Below are 23,503 nucleotides of genomic sequence, written 5' to 3'. Positions count from 1 at the left end.
ATGTTGTTGTGGACACGGAAAAGCTCCTGTGACAGACTTGACCAATGGCCAGTAAATTTTGTCGGTTGTAGGTGTTCTTAACCGCGCAAAGTGGAAAAGACGAACTTCGAGTCGGTGAGCACAAAGTCGCTGCGTCTACGCGCGCAAGATGGCCACTTCATATGATCTCAACTGGTTCTAAGTCCCTTTGACTAGGTTACTCCAAACCCCCTTTTTTCTCTCTTTAACTTTATTTTTTTCAGCCATTCAGAGATAGAATTGCTAATGTTTAAGTAAGTCAGTAAACTTATTTTCCACCATTCTGTTTCACAGACTGGTTAATTGGTAAAAACAATCAACCCTTTTTCAAGGCAATTTTGGACTAAGTTGTGAAAATGGTAAGTGTTTGTGGTATAAAAAAACATAACCTATAACATTTTGCATATTTTCTGTGATTTCTGCTTCACTTTCTGCTTCTGCACACAAATACCTTGTGTAACTGCACAGCTGCTGTTGCAGGATCAAAAGGAGGCAGTGCTCTGTTAGTAAATCTCAATGCATGTCAGTAGCTTCTGCCAAATGGAGTTTATCTAGAGTCAGTTTCTGAAAAAAAGAAGAAAAACCTTTGATCACACAGGCTTGGCATAATGATGTTTCCTGGAAACACACTGTGTACTTGTTATACTGGAAGAGTGATGTGTGAGAGAGCATTATTAGTGATGGTGAGAGAACAGCCAGGCACCTGGTGCTGTGAGGAAAGGTGGGGAATCAGCAGGGAGGGAACACTGTTCTGTTTGTCACCACAAGAGGGCGGCATTGTCCGGTAAAATATAATGATTTGCCTGAGTGAACGAACAGTGTTCACCTAATAGTGAGAACAGGAATAAATGGAATGAAATGTGCTTTACTTTAGTAATTTCATTCAAAGTGGGATTTATATATGGCTTCAGTAGACACACTGTAATAAATGTTAAACCTTTGTTCTAGCGAACCTCTTAACTTTGAAAAGAAGAATATAAAAAGTACATAACCCATACTTGTCTATAAGCCACAGGAGTCCATGTTTCAACATAGATTCCTGTGTAGTCAAAACGTTATATACATAGAACCAGTCTGACAACAAAAACTAAGCTACATTGTCTCAAAAACCATGATACCTCGATTTTGCGAGAGACACAAAGTCATTGAGATCTGTCAGTCTGGAGAGTTACAAGGCAACTTCTCAGGCTTTGGGACTCCATCGAATCACAGGGAGAGAAATTACCCACAAATTGAGAAACAAATAAGGTAAATAACTCCAAGAGTGTATTTACTGATCCAGGATGTCACTAAAAACTCAGCACAGCATTTGAAACTGCAGACCTCTCTTTCCTCACTTCAGGAAAGAGAGGTCTGCATCATCAGTCTCATTCATCAGAATGAGACTGGGCAGAAATGGCATCCATGCAAGTCCATGGGGAGAACCACTGCTGTCCCTAAAGATCACAAAGGCCCTTCTTAAATCTGCCAAAACACATCACAATTCCAAAAACTCTAGGGAAATTATTCTGGTCTCTGATTAGAAAAAAATAGTAATTTTTAGAACATGTGTACCCCATTACATCTAATTTAAAAGTACAATATGTAATAATAAAAACATCTGATAGTCAAACACTGATGATAGTCTAATGGTCTGTTGTTGCCTTGCTTCTCAGAACCTGAATAACTTTCTGTAAATGAAATTCTCCTCTCTACTAGAAAGTCTTTAAGGAGAATGTCAAACCACCAGTTGAATTTAAGCTGACGTAACTATTTTGAAACAATTATTCAAGAAGGAGTCGACCAAAATCCCTATGTGGTGATGTAAAAGTTTCATTGTCACTTATCTCAAACTTTTGATGGAAACCATTGTCGTCAAGCGTGATTCAATCAATTGTTTAGCTATTTATATCCAACAACAAAAGGAATAATTGTTAAAAACTAATTTTTATTTACCACCATACGCTTTTTTTCTGGTGTAATTTTTTTTCAGTGTGACAAAAAAGCAAGAAAGGGGAGGAACAAAAACATTTCCACAGCACTTTAAGGCTGTCTGAGTGGGATAAAAACGGCACAACCAGGCAGGCAAGCACTGAGGTGTTTAATAAATAACAGCATGGACAACACAACAACAATAACAACATTAATAACATTTAAAAAGTTGAAATAACTTTGTATATATACACATACTGTATATACTTTTATATTTGTCTGTATAAACCATAAATATAACATGCGGTCCTCATAACTTAAAACTACTAGGACTTCTTTGACTGAGGTAGGGTCAGGGAACAAGGGACTGAATGAAGAAATGTGTATGTGTGTGTGTGTGTGTGTGTGTGTGTGGGCATGTGTATGTTTATTGACTGCTGTTATCAGTGGGTGTATGATAGGAGCATTGGCATAGATGCTGCAGTGGCTGTTTTGTAAAAATGTGTGTTTGCTTTCATAGTCCAGTGGTCAAGAGCGGTCCACACCTCAGTCAGTGTCCCGGTCTTCTTGACCAAGAATTCCGGCTGAGAACACACACACATGCAGCGTTGATGCGGATGAAACGCCAGGCTGTCTGTTCCTTGAAGACGGTCAGAGCGCTTACATATATGTCTGTGTTGGTGCAGTGGGAGTTCCAGTAGCGGCTGTCAATGCCTCGACAACCCGAGTTGCCTGTCTTGGAGCCTTGCTTTCCACCTCGTCCTCCAGATCGTCCCCCGATTACGATTCCAGAACTCCTGTGCGTCGGGGATCTACAGGTGGTCTCATAAAAAAGCTGTTTCTTTACCTTGTTGTTGACTGTAACGTGGGAGAGTACTGTCACTTCATTTCCAGACATGTCTGTGGCTCGTGTCTTGTTCACCCAGGTATTTATACTGTCACACACAGAGTACTCTCCTCGATGCATGGTGTGTGATACTGCTTTGCGCCTTACCCTCAGCCCCCTCACCCTTTCAAAGTCATAACCCTCACCATCCAGAACGTCATGCGAAGGGATTACCTCGCTAAAGACAACACGAGGTGAGGGGCGATAATGTCTCTTAGAGAAGAGCTTTGGGTCCACCACTGGGCTGGAGGGATCTGGAGAGGAACCTGCTGGAGAGGGTCCAATGACAGGGGTTCTGTTCTGCATGTTTGAGGCTGCACTCTGTGTCCTCTTGGTTCTATGATGGGTGGTCCTGTGTTGCTGATATGAAGTTTGGTCCTGAGAAAGCTGTCCCCTGGCTGCTGCCGTCTCCTGTTGCCCTGCGCTGTGATTGGCTGCTCCAGGGTTCCGGGCCAAACCACCTCCCATGTTCAGTACAGCCTGGACGCCGATCAGGAGGAGCAGAACCAGTAGTGATGACCTCATGGGCACACGTCCTGGGTCAAAGACAGAAAATCATCTTAGTTAGCACTATTACAACAGCTTTATGTTTGAGAAATTGCCCAATGAGTAGCTTAGAAGAATGTATGTATAATTGAGTCTAATGTAGTTTATCTCAATGTTCTGCCTGCAAACTATAATGTATTTCATTGCTAATTTTTTGGTAGACTTTGATAACCCTAAAAAACAAATCAAGTTCATAGAATGTCCTTCACAAGTTACTCATTTAATAAATATAAATGACCTGTGTGTACGTTATCGTCAGTATTAAAACAGGTGTTCTGTGAAGGCATCGTTATATTTGGTTTCTAGTTGTACTAAAATGCAGGCAGAACCCGAGGCAAAAGTTTGGAGTGTTTCTTTAATAATAATAATAGAGACTTATACAGTAGTCACTAAGGGAACAGAACATGGAACTGGCGTGAGTGTGACAGACAGTCTAACGAAAGAATCCAGGAAGAAACAAACAAAATCCAGTAGCCTTAATGCTGAGGAAATGACAAAGAAGCTAATCAGAGAAAATGTGGTATACAGATGTGGCAGGGAGAAAAATGGAAACTGAGAGAGAAAGACGGACACAAAGGGAGTTGAACTAAACTGTAAATAGCACCCTCTGTCCCCTGTCTTGCTGATGGACACAATTACTGAGACTGTCTGGGGTGACGGTGGTAGGAGTCATCCCAGACGTTCTCGGTAGATGTTAGTGACTAAAACTCAAACAAACTACACAAAGGGGAAAAATTAAGACAGGTCTAACATAACTATATCCAAATGCTCCAAGAGGAGAACACAAGAATAAACTAAATATCAAGCAATAATCATGGGAAGGGCCATTCATTTGAGTGTTTTAAATCTAGAATCAGTGCATTAAAATGACCCACTCACAAGATCGGTTTTGGATAACACAAAGTGAAACAACTCCCCCTCCAGCACAATACATAATTTCCAGCATGATTCAGGGTGTGATCCATTCACACTATGAAATCACCATTCCAACACTTTTACCGCTCATTCGGTCTTAATGCTAATGGCTAATGTTGTGATATAATGCTTTGCTTCAGTTTGTGTACTCGAATCATGGAAACGCTGGCCCAACTTCTAAAACATCAATAAAACACCAGAAAATATTTGAAAAATACAAAAGCCAAATCCCAAACAAGCAAGTACCCCGACACCCATAGGATTGTTAAATAACTTTAGCACACACTAGACATGTCACAGATAAAATTATTTAAACTGAGAAGAGTTTGACAGATCCACACCTACAAAGACATTAGCATCCACTTAAACTGACAGGTCAGGCAAAGAGCCCAGAGGCCCAATGTCATTCTGGAGGACGTCCAGAGAGCAACAGCTTATGGAAGAATCTGTTGATAGGAGAACTATTAGTTGTGCGCTCCACATACAAGACCTTCATGTGAAATAACTCTGAAATAGCAGTCCTGTTTGGAGTTTGTCAGGAGCCATTTAGAGGAAGTAGCTGATGAATCCTTCTAAAGGTTCCACAATTTTCAGACTTTTTCTTGTAAAAACAAATAGGAAAATCATGATTTTCCCTCCTCTTCACAGTGGTCTAGCTTTTCATGTTCATCTATCGTGAGAAATAAAACAAAGTTTGTGGTATTAACATGAAAAATCTAAAAAAGATCCAGGGGTGTGAATGCTTTTGCAAGGCACTTATCTAGAATATTTATATAAATACATAACTCAGAAAAAGACTGACCACAACAGTTCCGGTCTTGCCTTTCTTATCTGTCTTTTTTTTGTTGTTGGTTTGCAAGGTCTAGATGTACCTGTGAAATGTGTTCAATTGAAGAAGCTCCTGTGGACTCTAGAGCCAAACTCCAATGAAAACTGGGGCCCTCATGCCTGCCACCTGGACCCTCTGAACCGTAGCTCTGTGATACACACACACATACACAAAATAAAGGCTACAAGAAATATAATTTTACTAAAACTAGTACCTATCAATAGTGTTTTATGTTGATATAGTATTTATTTTTTTTCCTTTGGAAGCCAAAGTTACCATCGCATAAGTAACAAAGTTATTGTGTCTCAAAATATCAAGCTGTCTTCTTTCAGGCTGATACATGCCAGTAGATTGTATAAAAAATCAAATTAAAGGTAAAGCTTTCACATTTTATCCAGTGCAGTCTAAGTGCATACACTCACCATTTAAAACTTTCGAAGTTAAGACTTGTGACTCATTGTTATATGGGGCATCTCACACATCTTTAAAAGCTATGGACTTTATTTAATATAAAGCTGTCAAACATGCACCACTCAAAGGATCTGAATACATGCATTGAAATGTTGCCACACCAACTTCAAAAGACATCCCATTCATGTACATACAGGAATGTATATGAGTGTGTTTGTAAGAATAATTTGCATATTTAGATGCCTTAATGTGTATGAATATATGTCTTTCAATGATGCAAATATTCAAGAGATCACTAAGGTGAGTTGAAGCTGACCAGTTACTACTTATCAACAATACTTTGCTGCATCCATCTCACTGTTATAGTCTCAGTTTTGAAATACCACAAAGTTTATGGGTGCTGCAAATATTTACCTCTTCAAGTTTAATGTTTTTGCCTTGTGAAGTTTGCAGCCTTCTGGTTGGATATAGCAAAGCTCAGAAAGCAGTTAGTGGTCGATGGTATATTTCTTAACAAAAACACAGTGGCTTCTGTTTTTAATTTTACCTTCTGAGGCACAGAGGTCCTCTGAAAAATGTTCTTTTACAACATAGCAAGATCCATTATGTGTGGGTACTGCCTGCTTTGTATCCACCAGCTTACAAAGACAGGCAGCTGAGGCTTATCAAAATATAATTGGCTCAGTTCCCTTTGGAAATCTTAACTGGACTACAGAGAATAAATTTGGTATTTTAAATCCATGCTCAGGTATTTTCCCACAAGCTAATATTGTTAGAGGCTATAATTATATTTTTTTCTTCAAACTACAATTTCCACATTTGGCTATGTGCAAGGCAGTTAGACACAACTTCCACAAGTATCAATACAACTTGGACCAGATATTGTCACGTTACAACCACAAATGCATGTAGAACTGCAAGCAGTTGCCGATGGGTTCCAAGACCTACCCAGCAAGTATGCCCTTTGCCCCAACCCTCTCCACACACGCTACTCCCCACATCCTGCCAGCGTGGCATCACTGTATCTCTTAGCATGTGGACCGAGTTGGAAGCATTCAGGACAGTGCTTACTCCTTAAAGGCATTGAAAAATGATTAGCACGCACAACTGCAAAAGTTTAAAACATGATGGGTGCCCTTTCAAAAGCCCAACTATAATTCAACCTTTAGACAGATCTTACAAGCTGGGTAATAATACTTAAAATAAATCCACACAAAATTAGGACAGATTTTAATGTGATAGACAGCTAAAAGACAGATTGTAGGCAATGCAAAATAAAAATTTAATATTGAACATTGAACATTTGATTTAATTTAGTTTTTTTTCATTGGCAATTTATTTCAAATATACTTTTCTAATTTATGCAATAAAATCTGAGGAGCCATTTGGGAGCCCAAAGAACCGGCTTTGTAGATTGATTTGTAAAAACGAACTAATTTGAAAACCTTGTATGATTTTCCTTCCTCTTCATAATTGTGTGGTATTATGGATTGGTCTTTTACATAAAACCTCAATAAAATACACTGATGCTTTTGACTGCAACTTGGAAAATTGTACCATTTATATAGATTCCTATGAACAGCAAACTGTGTTAAACAACAGGACAATAGGACAAATATTAACTATGCTTGACTTTTAGTTTATTTCTCGCTCTACTTACATGATGAAGGGAAATGTGCTTCTTAGTCCAATGTAGTAATAATTAGTGGTGAAAACTTTTAACAGTGGTTTCAGTCTTTTACTTCTTGTTTCTCTCCGTTGGTGATGTTCTGTTGTATTTTACTTAAGAACAACTATAAAATGTGAGGATTCTATGTCCAAATTCTTTCCTACTCTTTTACTGCCTTAGGTAGCATGAATGCATTAAGGAAACTCTGGTGGAAGGTCAGTTTGCATTGCATCTCCAAAACAACCAAGTAATCTTTGGCCATGCAGATAGCTATTGTTTTGACAAACTGATAGAACAGGGATATCTTTTGAGTTCAATAAACACAATCAAACACACTCAGCTTCACATATACACATCCGGAGGTGGTCCAAACATGGGCCAAACTGACTGATCCAGGTTGACGGGCAGCCGGGCCCGAGGTGAGCCTGTAGGATCTTAATGTTGAAAATATGTGGCTTTTGTTTAATACTGGTGGAGGCAGAGTAAACACTTGTTCCCATGAGCATGGGGGTCAGAGAGTTTTAGAGAACACTTCTGAGTTATAGGATTACCTTAGCATTTGCCTCAAAATCTCTCACAGTAATACTGTACATAAGAAACATGCACATTACTGCAATGCATGAAAAATTTTTTTTAGTGCAGGAAAATATTCAGATGAGTTCTTAAGTGTTTTGTCCAATTATGGAAACATTTGTTTTCCACGAATGGTGAACGGATGTCAACTATTTCTTCACTTGATCCACTACGCTCTGCGTACTTAAGTAATCAGTCTAGCTGTTGAAAACGGGTCACTTAGCTGCATAAACAACCAGAGGAGAGCAAACGAAATAAAACCATCTGTCACATTGGCCAAGAAGAGTTAAGATTTGCATCTGATTCAAATTTTGTGGTCAGACCTTAAGAGCAACATGTATAAACAAAAGTCTCCAAGCTTTTGTTAGCTGATGCAACTATCTAACATAAAGAGTAGTCGAAGACTCCTCCAAAAAGATTTAAAATGTTTAGATGGTGCAACAGATGATGATTGCTAATGATCACTGCTGCTAATGCTCAGACTGACACATATGATGGCTCATCTGAGATTGTGTTTGCTTTTGTCAGGGTTCACATCAGTTTTCCAAAAGTGACAGATTTACAAACTATGGCAATGTGGTGGAAAACGTTTTGCAGAGTGCAACATCTCATTCCCATAGCCACAAGTAGATCTATTTTTATTTGGTGCATAGGCATCACTCATTAATATACTACATAATGAGATATGTCTTGAAAGAATTGGAACGCTAGAAGGAGATGATTTTGTGTCCAAATAATGACAAAGAAATTCCAAAACTCTCACAGCAACAGAAAGAGCAGACAGAGTGTAATTCACGTTTTCACACAGTGATGTAAACAAAGCAATTGTTTAATAAGTTGTTATGAATTATACAATAAGCAGGACCCTCCAAGGAGAATTGGTATGTGGCAGAAGCAGCCATGCATAGTTTACTGGAAAGAGAGGAGGTTCCCTTTTTTCCAATTAATCAGAAACATTTTCTGTTGTGGAATTTCTCATTGTATGCGGTGATAGCGTGAGCATGGCAAGGCACCGCAAGAATGAAGAAGCGATTGCTCAGGCAGAGAGAAGTTATTTTAATAAACAAAATGTATATAAGTGGAGAAAAATCACAGATTACTCAGCTGCAAAGCTATGATAATAAAAGCAAGTCCTGTAGGAGACGGAAACACTTCTGACAGAGACATTTCTCTAAGTCAGCGCCATTGGAGCCAAGCCATATACACAACAGATCCTTGTAGCATGGTTTTGTTTTGTCAGCCAGTCAACAAAAAAAAGAGATCTACTTTTGCCATGTAATTAATTTTGGCTGAGGTGAACAGTAAAGAAAACGCAGGTGGCCCACACCATGAAAGGCGAGCATTGCTTTCCATCAGTACGAGGTTAGTTTACAGTAAGTGACAGATTTGTCCTATCTGTGGTGTGCATTAGTCATTAGTAACAAGTCCCTGTTAAAAGATGAGCAGGCGCGTCGCTTCAGCGGTTTGGTCAAACAAACACGCACATCTGTCAGCATGATGACAACGGCATCAGATTATGAGCGGGTGAGAAGGAGAGCGTGACAGCAGCAGAGGAGGGGGGAGGAAGAGCAAAGGAGATGGTGAGGGGGTAGCAGAGAAAAAAATTGAGAAAGGTAAACAGTTTTTCTGAGTCGCTCAACAGTTCAGTGTAGTGCATTTCCTCTCGCTGTCAACCACTGGAAATAATCTTCGAGTGGGATGGCTGCCAGGTCATCTTGCTTCCCATAAGTGAGATTGACATTTGCGGTTTGTTTGATTAGAAATGAAAGTCCCTAGTTCAAATAAAAAGTTATTATTGCAATCATTATTTATTCAGTGTTTCATGAGAAACAAAGTCTCAGTTGGATAAGCAGGCAGTCAAAATCTTTCAAGCACTAAGGTGCTGCCTTGAATTTAGTTTTTGTCACGTAAAATGATGTCATATTGTTTGCATAAGCATCTTTAGGTGCTTTGTGAGAAGTAGTCATGGAAACGCACAATGTCAAAATAAATATGTGGGTTCTTAAGTGATGTCAGGATGGGGTCAGCCACCTCAAATAACTCCAAAAGATGTAATTCACATACATACAAAAATATCTTTTATTTAAGCAAAATGTACCGTTTCAGCCAAACAGCTTTAAAAAATATTAACATTCCATAAAATATGTTTTCTATATGTTTATCTTTAATTTACACAAAGAACCCAGCAATCTGATAATATATGTTCACTTTAAATCAAGCTGCACATTTTAAACTCAAGTTATGCCACTGATGTTTACACTTTTATACCCTATAGCTGTCATCGAATGGTGATTATTTTAAGTCAACTCTGATTTATTTAATGCCAATAAAAAAGTAAGCTAATTTGTAATCTCTAATTTATAAGTGCTTTTACTGAATTTATTGAAATTCATAAAGTTTTGCAAACTATCCACAATGTTAGTAAACACTTCTGATGGCTTATATTTAATCAGATAATACTGTAGAAATGTTTTGTCGAAATATCACATTTAAATGTATGAGATTCTATTGGCATGCTGCTAAGCACAACAGTAAATCTCCCTATTCTTTGAAACATCACTGAAACGCATTTCAGTGACACTTTGAACAGCATAAGAATTTTTTGAAGAATAACTAAACTTGCATAAAGCTCTAAATAACCATAAGGTGCCACTCTTCAAGTGCAATAAGTGAATCTGACAAAAATACAACTAATTTTGGTCCTATTTAGGATGCACATAGTGCCATTTTATAGCATAATTAACCCCTTAACTGGCAGCAAAAAGGGCAGAGTATTCAAACAAACTAGATTTGTCCCATGGATGGGATACTGCCAATTAAGGGGTTAAGAAAAAAACACTATATATATATTTCACAAATTGAAACAAAATTTGACTTCGCAATTAAACGCCTTGAAGTTGGGCCTCTGAAGCTCCTGCTCTATCTGACACTCTGCCTTCAGGACGTCATCACAATGTTTCTCCATTAAGTTTTGTACAACACGTAGGAGAGTTGCACTGAGAAGTAATTCCTACAAAGAGCTCAGGAGATGCGTCCTACACCAATTAGAGCAACGATGTAGAATACCCACAGGAAAATGTCTGGGTGTAGTAGAGACCCAAGTGGAAGAACAAAAATTTGCATTGTTGTAGAAAATTTGTACTGAGGTGAGACATATTTGCTCAGGGCCTTATATTCATTGGCTTCTGGACTGAGTTAAGAACAACTATTTCAATGAACTTTTGATACACCTTATTTTTAAATGTGTATCCACATGTTCTTTATGTTTAAAGGCATATGGTTTGAGACCCAATTGAGCTGTTGTGAATCAGAAATACTGGAAACATTACATTTTTTGACCTGAAGTTCAGAATGAGTCAACCAGTGCCAATGTGACAGAGATGCATTTCCTGCTAAAGCACTTCATTCCCCAATAAAATGTCAAATGATGTAACACGCAGTACAAAAAACATTTACAAAGGCTTGCAGAGTCGAAATGCTCCAAAGGGGAAAAAAGGCGACGGCGGTTCTTCACATCACATTGTATTAACTTGATGGATTTATTGAGTGGGGCTCTACAACATTCCTAAACTTTATAGCCCATAGGCACAACATCTTAAACCCTTGAATGTAGATTTCAATTAAATGTAAAAAAAAAAAAAAAGAATCAGGTAGGTATGCAGGTTCAAGATTTTATCTGAATGCTCAGCCTTATTATGCAAGTAAACTTCTGGAGCAAATTAAATCATTCATCAACCAATTTTAAACAAAAAAAAGAAGAAAGAAAGTTTGTAATAAACACAGACTATCAGTTCCCACAGATGTTTTGATTACTAGCCGTGGAAAAATTGGACAAAACTATATTTGAGGGACATCCTGAGAGAATCAGAACAGAGGTGGTGTGGAAAATGAAAACGAGGGATTGTAAAAAAGTCATCATTCAACTCTGTTTTTTCTGATGGTCTTTCATTTATCTGTATCCCCACTTTTTGCTCCTGGAATTAGACCTGGCTCACAGTTATAAGCCAGAGGTTACTTCCTGAGTAGCAGATTCTGTATCTAACAGAGAACAGATTTTAGAACCATGCAAGTTTATATGTGCAGGTGGAGAGCACTGGCATGAGTTAATGTTGTCTTGTCTCTGAGGAAAATTACACAATCATTGTTTTTGATAAAAATCCTGGGATCTTTTTGGTGAAGGTTAGATTATGTCTCCTTCCCATTAAAAAATTAACTGAAATTGGATACAAATGACCATACTGTGCCATAGAAGCTATTCAGTGACCTATTGGAAGACCATCTTATATATTAGATAAGACTTCACATCCTATAAAGTATGTTCCCAACAACTTCAAGACAGTTGTGTAGTTGAAAACATGCTTGTGTCCACAAGCGCCTTTACTCCTCTGTTAATGCACATACACAGGTGATAAAGAAATTACCTTTTCTCATATGAGTCACAAAAAAATAATGATTTTTTTGAGTTTGAAACAACAGCAGATGATGATGCAAATGATTCTTTCTGATCCATTAGCTTTCTGTAGTAAATCTACATTGGGATCTAGACGGAAGTATTTAATTATTTCTTGCGCGGCCCGGCACCAATTGGTCCGGGGGTTGGGGACCACTGGCTTAATGTACACAATCCTAGACATAATTTCTTGAAAACTCTATTTCGGAGTTGTGGGTTTTTAAACAGCAACATTGACATTGAGTAGACACACCAAAACAGTACCTCAAGGCACTTACGCTACATTGAAGTATGAATCACTAACAGTAAGATTGAGTCATTGTGATATTCCTGAAGGGAATTCAAAACAAACACAGCACTATCACCTTGTGGCATCTATGAGTAACTCCAAAATAAACATTTTCTTCTGACTTTCATTTCAGCAGTAATTGCATTTGAATATAATACAACAGTGAGGGATTCTTTCTTCTTTTTTTGCTGAAGTGCTTCTTTTTCATTCAAGTCAAAAATTTATTATAATCTAAAGATTTGATTGTCTTAGTTTGAGACTAACTGACTTAAAGCTATATATTCTGTAAAATATTTTGGGTAGAAAAACCCCCAAGTTGTATCACTTGGGCTAGGACCTGTAAATTTGAGCAATAAGGTTGTCCATATTCCAGGAGCAGAGCACTCACTCCAAAATTGTACTCAAGTCAGAGCAGCACTACTTCAATACATTCTTCCTCAAGTAATAGTAAAATATGACCATCAAAGAAAATACTCAAGCAAGAGTAAAAAAGTATTTGCTTAAAAGGCTACTCAAGTAAGATCACAGCATCTGATTTAACATTAAAGGGATATCATGACAGGAATAAAATAAAGTCAGGTGCAAATTGTGGCATTTTAAAGATTAAGATGAAACAAATGCTTACAGGGAGCAATGTGTAATTTTACTTTATTAAAGATCCAAAATATGGCCTACTAAAACTACACTAGTTGTACTCAAATAAATGAAACTAAGTAGGTGCAACTAGCTGATACCAACCTCTGGAGGCAGAGCATCCCAGTTGTATTCTGGAAAGGCTTTGCTCTCTCTCCGGTCTCACCTCGCTATAATTTGGTCCAGCCAGTAAACCAGTAAACCCACCCTCTTCCTGAAGTGGACAAGTGGACGTGGGAGTCCAGTCTTTAAGGCCTTGAAGGCAGAATGAACAAAATGATTAACATGTTTTCCAGAACCCTAGTTTTTATGACCTTGACATTCAGCAATCTTCTTATGACAAGTGGTTAATCTTTTAGCATAGCTATGGCAGTAACTCCCCTTCCTGGAGAGAATCTAAAATCCCACAGCTTTGACTAGAGAGGAGGGCCAGATGCAAGAATGCTTGTTTGGCCACGGTCAAGGACAAAGACAAAGATGGAAAAACAGGGAGAAAGAAGTCGGATACATCAAGGGTTGGGGAGAGACAACAAGTTATAAAGGAGGCTAGAGAAGGGGAATGTAATATTGTATTGGGAATATACTGTAAGTAAAGTAGAAGTGAAGTATGAGGAAACAAAAAACAAGGGACAACATTTTAGGTTAACATGAATCCAAGAGCTGAGCTAATGGTCCTAATGGGGAGTTAAAATCACTCATGGATAGAGGCCAGGTAGAGTTTCAGCACAATGTTTCTTCTCAAGAAACTATTGACAGGTGCTTGTGCCTGTTTTTTGTTTCTTTTGTGTTTCTCTCTAATTATTTCCGAGTTTATTACTGTAAGAAAATATTTTTTCCATATTCAGTTGTTTATTTCCATTAAGGCTATGACATATTAGTTAATTCCTCCGTATTTAGTTACCTGGTTTAACCTATTCCTTTTTCTGTGCTTGTACCTCATCGTTTGCGTTTTTTCTATGTGTCTAGTTATTCTTCTTCTTTTGGATTTTTACTGGCGGGTGACATCTGACGTTAAGATGTATTATTGCCATCTACTATGCTGGAGTGTGGGCCCGCATAGTCCACACTCCAGGATAAATTCTAAATTCTACAATAATTTAGAATTTAATCTAAATTCTTATATATAATCCTGTTTCCTTCAAAAATCTAATAACTGCTTTATTTATTTTATATTTAATTAATATCTTATTAAGTTTTAATATCTCCATATCATATTTCCTAATTTCTTGATTTAGCTTCTCTCTACTTACTATATATTTTTCACAATGAATTATTACATGTTCTATTGTTTCCATATCCATACTACACTCACAACTGTTTACCTATCAAATGTAAAGTTTTTATGTAATCCATTATGTCCGAGCCGCAATCTTGTCATTACTACTTGCTCTTTTCGATGTTCTCCAATTATTTCCATATTCCCTACTTTCTTTTGTATATTAAATAAATGACGACCTTTAGTTCCTTCCTGCCACAATTGTTGCCATTCGGATTTAATTATGCTCTTACTAATTGATTTTATTTCAGATTTACATTATTTCAGATTTTATTTCCATAATTCTACTTTGTTTTAAAGACACCTTAGCTAAATGATCTGCCATATCATTCCCTTCTATATCTTTATGAGCAGGTATCCACGTAAACCTAATCTTTATTTGAGCTTGTGTCATTCTAAATATAACTTCATAAATTTCATACACCAACTCCATGACTGTCAGATGAGGCATTTAAAATAGACATCAGTGATGATAATAAATCTGAACATATAAGAACTTTTTCAATTTTATTTTGATCTTTGAATTTATTTTTGAAGGCCATCAATATCGCTAACATTTCCACTGTATACATAGCTAAACGGTCAGATGTTCTTTGTTTCATAAATACACCTGGTTCATTAATAGTTTAAGCAAATCCAGTTTTATTTTAATCTAAATCTTTTGAACCATCTGTATATATAATTGCAAAGGATTTATACATATTCTTAATTCTGTCATTTGCAAAACTTACCCAGTTATTATCTAATGTGTCTAGTTCAGCTTCCTCTGTGTTAATTATTCATCTTCCCCTCACGCTGCCTGTTTGCTGTTTTTCACAGCTGTTCCTAATCCCCTGATTAACTCACCTGCATTCAGTGTCATTCTCCATTCATCACTCAGTACATCAGATGACTGTTTTTCATTGTTCTTTGTTGGTTCATCCATCCTCAGCTGATGTATTCTGCTTGAAACTACCCCAGTGAGTAATTCTTCCCTCAATGTTTCTGGTATGTTTTGGGATTTATTTCATGTCTTCATTTTGTGTTTGAAAGTTTGAACCTTGGACTTTGGTTTTGTAAGATGTCTTTTTTATTAAACAGTTTTTTTTTTTTCTCCACTTCTGCCTCCCTTTGCCCACGTTCGGGTGCCCCCTCCGAAACCACCAACCTCTTTTGTGACATTAATAGATAAATACTTTGATTTAAATCTAGATTAATATCAGAATCATTACAGTGTGGAAGAGGTTCGTACATTATTAATTCCAATGGAGAAACTCAACAATAGTAATTACATGAGATAAATCTTAGCTGTGTTTCATATATAGATCGCTGACTAAGGGTGAGTCACACGGCTCACCAGCCTGAGTCGACCTTGACTCATTTTCCTACAAATCTGCGCTTCAATGACCTCTCTGCCGTTGACATGCAAGTACATACATTTCTATAGCACCTGTGACTGTGCGGTATAGTAAACAAAACAGAGAATTAATCAGAAGCAAGTTGTCGGGTAAAATTTGCATGTTTTCAGACGTGGGCGTAAAGATACTGATGTGCTTGCTCAGCCACCAAAAATTTTCCATTGTGCCCTTTTCCCTGCTGCGCTGCTGTCCTGGTGCCACAAGCATGGGTGTGGCCCTGTAGACAAAAAATGTGTATATGTTTCATCAGAAATAAGGATATGCAAACTGTGCATTGTTTGAATGGTCCTTCTGGTATTGTATAAACCTGTTTGCAATTTCAACTAAATGGTAAAACCAAATAATCTTAAAATTTTTGGCGCTATGTAGTTGGACTCTTACTAAAGAAGTATCTATTGAAATTAATTATTACCACTTAGCAATGTTCAGTCTCTCAACCTTTATTTCACTCAATTTAGAAAGTGTTTTTAAATATATTTAAGCTTAAAATACCATTGCTAAGACAGTAAATTATTTGTTGATGATTAATGCACTGGGTTATATTATTAGAATTTCAAAATGCAAATTAAATAAATAACGTGAATGTAATAACTCTAATAAACCATGTATGTTTTCGTTAGTATCACATGTTTTTTTTTTAACCAGATATCTTATGTTTAAGACGACAGCCTTCTAAAAGGTTTTGGTCAACAATATAAAGCATAAATTTACCTCTACTTGCTGGTAATATGAGTTTCACATGCAAGACTGCTGTGCATTCTGTAGACAACAAACCAAGCTTGAAGAAAAAAAAAGAAAAGTCTAATGTTACTCCCGGTGTTTGTCAGTTTGCCGTCATGCTTACTAAAGACTTGACCCCACCATTTTCTGTTCTGTGTGGTCTCTACATCACTCTGTCATCACTCTCTCTCTCTGTGCTTCTGTGTCTCTCTGCCCTCCCTCCCCTCCAGCTGATGTCAACCACCTGTCTGTGTGGGACCTCCCAGGCCCATCCTCTGTCTGCAAGCAGCATGCCATGTTAAGTGTGTGAGCAGATCTATGGTGAAAGAGATAAAGTGCCTGCTTTCCAGTTCAGCTGCTTGTGTTTTCTGGTTGTGCATGTAATCTCTGATAAATCACGTCTTCTCAAATGCCTTCATGTTCAGTGAAAAATCTTAATGAAACGCCATAAATACTCGGATTTTAGATGACAATTCTATTAGAAAATTTGAAGATAAAGGCCAAGAAAAGCAGGTATAAAGACCTTGAAGTCATAGTGATTTAGGGATCATCTCTGGCTAACACAGATGGAAGCAAGGACGGCATTTTAATTCTGTCTGCTGGCTGAGAGCAGTCTGTAGCAACTAGCCAGTGGCTCATCCCTCTGCATTCTGTGCATTCTCCCATCAGAGCAATCCAAATAAGTGCACAGTGAATGGCTTTGCTTTGGTTCTTGGGGCTAAGGTGTGTGCATGCATTTAATACACATCCAAGTAGACATGTATGTGTGTATATATATTGTACATGTGCACACATGTGCATAATTCACAGAACTGCTAAAGAAATAACATGCCTGTTTCATTTGACTTCTGACAGGAAATGAATAAGAATGGAAGTTTATGAATTTATCTCACTGTAGAGCATCTTCTTAAAAGCCCAAAATGCTGCTTGCTTCTTAATCAACACTGTAAAATAAGGACATATTTTTACCATAATGATGGCAACAAGGTAGAGGTTCTTGTCATGTCCAGACAAGCTGCATCCCATTTGGGATAAAGGGCAAGGAAGCGGGAGACGAAGACGGTGTCATCAAAACAATCCAAATGTACACACACACACGCACGCGCACATATCAAAAGAGTTGCAGCGAAACAATTCAAAACAGAAGACATGCACTAAGTCAACAGATTAGCACCATGACAAAGTTATTCTTGCTCTGAAAAAGGTTTCAGCAATTTGATGATTTATCAGCTACTGTGTTTGCACATGCATGAAGAAACAGCGACTCATAGCTAAGCACCAGAGAGGCATTTAATGCAGAATGTGCAGACATGTCTGCACACTTAGGTGTCACTTTTTGAAGCATATACTGTGATCACAAACACAAGAAAAGTATCACACAGAGGAAGACAGAAAACCTAAATGAAGCACCTGTGGAGTATGTGGGAGTATGATAGTTTGACCTATTGTACAATAGGAAGAGGCAGAAAAACAGGTCCAGATGAAGAAACGACACATGTGAGACAACTTGTCTGTCTAATCTCAGAAAGATCTAAATATCAAACATCGGTGCTGTTCGTAAACAACCTCGCTTTTAGACTTTGTGAAAAAATTTTAAATAAAGTAACTTTAACAGCAATTACAATAGAAGAAATAAAAAAATAATCAATTTGTCACATAACTCATTAGATAATGAAGCACAACTTGCCTGTACATAACAAGTGAAAAGAACATATTAAAAATGCACAAAAAAATCACAGGAAGAACCATTTCTCAAGTTTTAAGGTTGGCCACATTTCCCATTTTTCTGCCCTAGTCTCTGCTCTAAGCTCCTGTGTTTATGGTTTTAAATTCTGACCTTCCATGCCTACCAGATGCCTATTTTCCTCCATAGGCTCAGACGTGAAATCCCAAGGATGAACTCTGACCTTTTGTCCTCCCACTGATTCCAGACAGATCTTACAATTGGCTGCTTTTCACCAGATGTCCTTAAACCCTAGTGCTGAATGAAATGAGAACCATGCTCAATTTACATTATGAGCCATGAATGATCACCTCCTTACCTTTTGTAAATAGATGCTTTCCTGTATATGTTCAAACATCTTTTTTGTTTTTTCCTACAGGAAGGGTGATGGAGAGATTCCACTTGTTTAATTGCATGTTTTGCTTGCAGAGTAAACTTTTGTGCAATCCGAGTTTGGTCAGTGTGAAAATGTTTTGCTTGCAAAATGTCAGCTACCTAACATTGTCATTATCTTAAAATAAAAGAAGTGAAGACAAAACAAAGAAATTATTTAAAAAAATAAAACATTTGGAGAATTTTTATTTTTGGTTTCAAATGGAAATTCCTGAGGGAGAGTGCAGCTGCAATGGATTGCTTGCTGTTTTGTTTTCTGTTATATTTTAAGTACCAGGCATTCAGGTGCCAATGATACCTGTCACCAGCTTGACTCTAACTCTCCTTGACTCCCAACAGCAGATTTAAGTTTTTGCTTTATGAAATGCTTAAGCTAACAGAAAACAGTGAGAACATTATAATGAAGGAAATGGAAGAAAACAGCAAGGGATGTGCTTTTGCTTTTCAATTGGCTTAGATTTTGGCTTGTTTGTGGTCAATTATGGTTCTTTTTTGTGTGTATTGCTTTAGATATTTATTTTAGTGTTACTTTTTAGCTTTTTGTTCATAAGATCATTTGATAGCTTGCTTGGCTCCAACTATGTTCGTTTCTGTGTGGATTAATCTCCTGCCCTCAGTTTCCCTGCTCAGGTTTCTTCCCAGTTACACTGCCTTCCACAAAGTTTTCACACCTGCGTCTCAAGTCACTCATTCACCATCCCAGTAGCTAAATCAGTTTCATTACCTCTGATCAGTGAAAAAGTGTCACGTCAAGCATAAGGAAGTCTTGTCTTTTCGGTATCAGTGAGTTGTGTTAAAATAAAGTTTAAGTGCCTTAATAGGAAACTGTCAATTGTCTATGAAATGTGGAGATACTTTGGTGGTTCTTTCAGATTGCGAGGAAGAGAAAGACTTTAAGCAAATGTCAGGAAGGCAGAATTACATAGATCAGTTTTTGCTTTGTTTGCCATGTAAGAAGTGCCTTAATATGTTGTTTGTTTTGTTCTGCCACCATATCAATGAAATTTAGAGATAGTAGATAACTTGGAGATAGTAGACTGTCAGGTTAACCTGACAGTCTGCTATTATTTCCACACTTTTCTACTAGTTATTTCAGTTTTTCTAAAACTTGCATTAGAGGCAGCAAAAACAAGCAGAAGATAACTGTTCTTAGACTGAGAACATCACTGCTTATCTAAATGTGAAAAATGTCAATCAGAATATGATTGAAAATGCAGATGAAATTCTTGCAAGTCTCTGAATCACAATTTTGGTTGAATTTTAAAATGAAATGCGCTCGTATGTGGAAAAAAAATTATGCTTTTACCTGCTGACACCATGTTTCTTTATTTAGTTGGATACTTATTACTCATTGTTACAACAATTACAAATGTATTGTTTAAAGTCCAATATTAAGCTACAAATGACAACTGGAAAAATACATTAGTAGTGAAAATTATAACTAACATTTCCATCAATAACATTTTAGCTGCATTTGTTGCAGAATGGTAATAAGCATGTATGGTATGCAGATAATAACTACATATGCATTTTCCATTCAGGTGATTAAAAAACACATCAATTTATCTATTCTTTCCTATTTACCATAAATTATTTGTCACATATGTTTCACATTTTAGATTATTTTTGTAGAATGTGAGACTGAAAGGTTGGGAACATTGACAGGTGACATATTTAGCTCGTAACAGCACAGTTGTCACTGTTTTCAATCAATATTTGGATGAAAACACAATAATCAGCGTAAAAGATGAAGGGGGCATCCAGATCAGGGATCTTCAACTTCAGTTCTCAAAACCAAGTGTCCTGCAGCTTTTATATGTGTCCAAGCAATGAAATGGCTGAATTACCTCCTTAGTGTGCAAGTTCTCCAGATAGAGTCGTGCTAATGACCTGATTATTTGACTGAGGCATTTTGAAGCTAAGAAACATTTAAACCTTGCAGGACTCTGGCCATGAAGGACTGGAGCTGAAGACCGCTGGTCTACATCCAAATCTAAAACTGACAGAACCAGGAACATATATTGACACAAACCAAATAGAAGATGAAAAAATATATAAGATGAAATCTAGGTGGAGAAAGTTTATAAGAGACTGGGACTAATATGAGGACCCTGGGTGTTTTAAACACAATACTAATCATACTAAGCGTTTTGAAAAAAGTAAAGTTAAAAAAATCATATACTATATAGAACTAATTAACTCTCTCTCTTTCTAATCAGATTTGTAAATAGTTATTTTCTATATCATTCTTCAACATGCTAAAGCTATTATAATGTTATACTAGAAATATTATGCTTTTGATATAGTCAAGTCATCATCATTATGGCTCTTTTATATCTTACCATCCTACAAATAACACATATAGCTTCACAAAATTTAAAAACAGTTTAACTTAAAACTGAACACCCAAAATGACTGTTAATAACAGGTGGTAATTTTCCACAAATGTGTAAATAGTGTAGCATGTTTCAACCTCTGGCTAACCCAGCATACATCATAGTTTGCACTAACATGCAAGACATTCAGAATTTTGTACAAGTCTCTTTAGAGTTCTCTGTGGCTCTTGCTCCCTCTTCAACATATAGTCCACACTCACACAGATTACACAAGAATACACACATAAACAATGCACACAGGAATACACTGGTGCTAACAGAGAGAAAGCAGTAACTCAACTTCAAAGGGAAACCTGAGAGGGTCATGAATAATCACAGATATCTTTGTCTGAAGGGGATAACAGCACTGTCCATCTGCCCTCCATACACATAGAAACATGAGTTCAAATGCCTTAAGCTGTTTTTAGCTCTGGCACCAGGTTCGCTTCTTAGTCCGTGAAAAATTGGTGCAAATCTGTTTTAAAGTCAAACAATTTGAAAGAATAAATTTCAAACATATTCATCAATGAAACATACTTTTATGCCAGAAGGCCACAGCCATGACACACAGTTAACAGAAGAATTGCAGCACATGTAAGGAATCAGTGAAGATTTAGGAGATCTTTAGTTCACCTCTTTTCACTAAGCAAGGAATTTGACAGAATACCAAACTTTTTCTCAAGCAGAAATTATCTCTCTTTTTATCTTTATTTCACAGAGCAAGAAAAAGGATTAGGACTCTTTAGAAAGTTAATTTTGAATGTGCAGTTGTAACAGTAAAAGCAACATGAACCTGAGGGGAGGTTTGTGGAACCACACCATGGGATTTTTGTGTCCTAAAAAGAAGTCATTGAAAAATTGTCAGCATCCATGTTGGTTCACACCAGCCACAAAAATCACTTAAGAATTTTTTTTTTTTACCTTCCACAGTTTTGTCTTTGATACTTAATGTTTGATGCTTAATTACCCAGGAAAACAGCAGATACATTGATGTTAGTGCAAAAATAAGTGATAAAATCACTATTTATTTTAGTATCACATTTGTTTTTTTATGTTGATATTTAATTTAAAACAAAATCAACTTGACCTTTCGCGATATGGCTAAATCGATATGGAGTTACTCCTGAAGCCCTTGATGTCTAATGTTGGTTTGTGTGAGTAAATGTTTGTTCGTCATGACATTCCTGCTTTGTCAAAGCCCGAAAAGAATTCCATGTAGGAGTGGCAGGCATAGAGTTAAATTCACAAACTTGCCTTGAAACATAAATATACAACACTGGATATAAAAAAAAGGTATAATAATAATAATAATAATAAAAGTTAAAAGGCACGCCCACACAAGCACCAGGCCCCTCCCTCAGATAACCTCCGTAACTTCATGTTAGACACTGGAGCTCATCAGAATCTACAAGTCTTTTGAGGGTTGTGTAACATGAGTGGGAAAGAAAGACAGATAGAAAAAAAAAAGGTAGAGAGGGGGGGAGACGAGGTAACCTGATGTCCCAGGAGTTTACTGAGCAGTAAATGACTTCCCATTGAAGTTTGGAGAACCCCTTTCTTTTCTTCTCTAATCTTCATTTCTGTATTCTCTGCTCTGCTGAAGCTCGACTCAGTCCTCCCCTCTCGCTCTCTTAACAAACCCAGAAAATGATTGTGTGTGACGCAAAAATGCTGACAGCACATGGCACCACAAACATTAGCAGTGTTATCTTGTAAAACTTTTTTTATGGCACCTTCTGTGTGCTGTTTCCAGCTGAAATTTTCTCCCCAGCAAGCAGGACTAACTGCCTGGTGCTTAACCTCAGCCTTACCAAGAGGGCTTCACTCTCACTAAGAAGCAGGTAAAGGAGGAAAAGAGAAAAAGAAAAGAGTCTAAAAATAAACGCCATGCACACTCCTCAGGTTTTATCTCAACTCTCAAATCAGAAGAACAAAACTCACCACGTTATAATGCTCCTTCTCCTCTCTCCAATGTTGGATAAAAGTTGAAAAGTAAGTCAGCTATATTCCTCTTCTCTTGTTTTCCCCCAGAGCTGCAGAAGAATTATCCCAAAATCAAAATCCCGCTTCTGCATCCAGGTCTTGGGCCATCCACTTCAGTCTGTGTGCCTCCCACAGTCTGTGCTGATCTTTAGTGAGAGTCTCCTCCCTGCAGGTCCTAGTGCTGGTGTCATTCATGTATTCCTTTCATTTCACTCCTTCCTCTGTGCGACTCTTTCTGAAGCGCAAATGCTTTTAACCAGTCCTGTCGCTTAGGGTCCCTTCTGACAGCTTTCTTGAGATGAGTTTGACTATAAGTAAATAACAACTAACATGTCAAAGGAGGGAAAGTCAATAAAACAGATTCTCAAACATTTTGATAAAATTCCCACGCTGTTTAATTCCAAGAGTTGATTTTATAAAATAACGCATGCCTAAAAACAAGTTTATTTGTACATGCATGCATGTACAAGAAAAGAAGTTTGATGGTCTGGTGGAGTCAGGAATTT

At 37.3% G+C, this 23,503-nt stretch overlaps 1 protein-coding gene across 3 annotated transcripts; it reads right to left on the bottom strand.

The window, feature by feature from the left end:
- Positions 1 to 2,079: 2,079 nt before the first annotated feature.
- Positions 2,080 to 23,134, bottom strand: ngfa (nerve growth factor a (beta polypeptide)). Of its 3 annotated transcripts, XM_028030241.1 has the most exons (4): positions 22,956 to 23,134; positions 13,236 to 13,385; positions 5,149 to 5,253; positions 2,080 to 3,351 (listed from the first exon to the last, which is right to left on the bottom strand). In XM_028030241.1, the coding sequence occupies exon 4, from the start codon at positions 3,338 to 3,340 to the stop codon at positions 2,480 to 2,482; it is 861 nt and encodes a 286-aa protein (XP_027886042.1). In that variant the 5' UTR covers positions 3,341 to 3,351; positions 5,149 to 5,253; positions 13,236 to 13,385; positions 22,956 to 23,134; the 3' UTR covers positions 2,080 to 2,479. The 3 variants fall into 3 exon arrangements, with proteins under 3 accessions (XP_027886042.1, XP_027885957.1, XP_027886119.1); XM_028030156.1 differs by lacking the exon at positions 13,236 to 13,385; XM_028030318.1 differs by lacking the exons at positions 5,149 to 5,253; positions 13,236 to 13,385.
- Positions 23,135 to 23,503: the final 369 nt, after the last annotated feature.

Source organism: Xiphophorus couchianus, chromosome 1, assembly GCF_001444195.1.
Source record: "Xiphophorus couchianus chromosome 1, X_couchianus-1.0, whole genome shotgun sequence".
Lineage (NCBI taxonomy): Eukaryota > Metazoa > Chordata > Actinopteri > Cyprinodontiformes > Poeciliidae > Xiphophorus > Xiphophorus couchianus.
Note: the sequence above shows the minus strand (reverse complement) of the source record. Positions and strands in the feature narration are given on the sequence as shown.

Excerpts from the sequence above, each read along its gene's own strand:
- ngfa (XM_028030241.1), bottom strand. The coding sequence starts at position 3,340 with ATGAGGTCATCACTACTGGTTCTGCTCCTCCTGATCGGCGTCCAGGCT.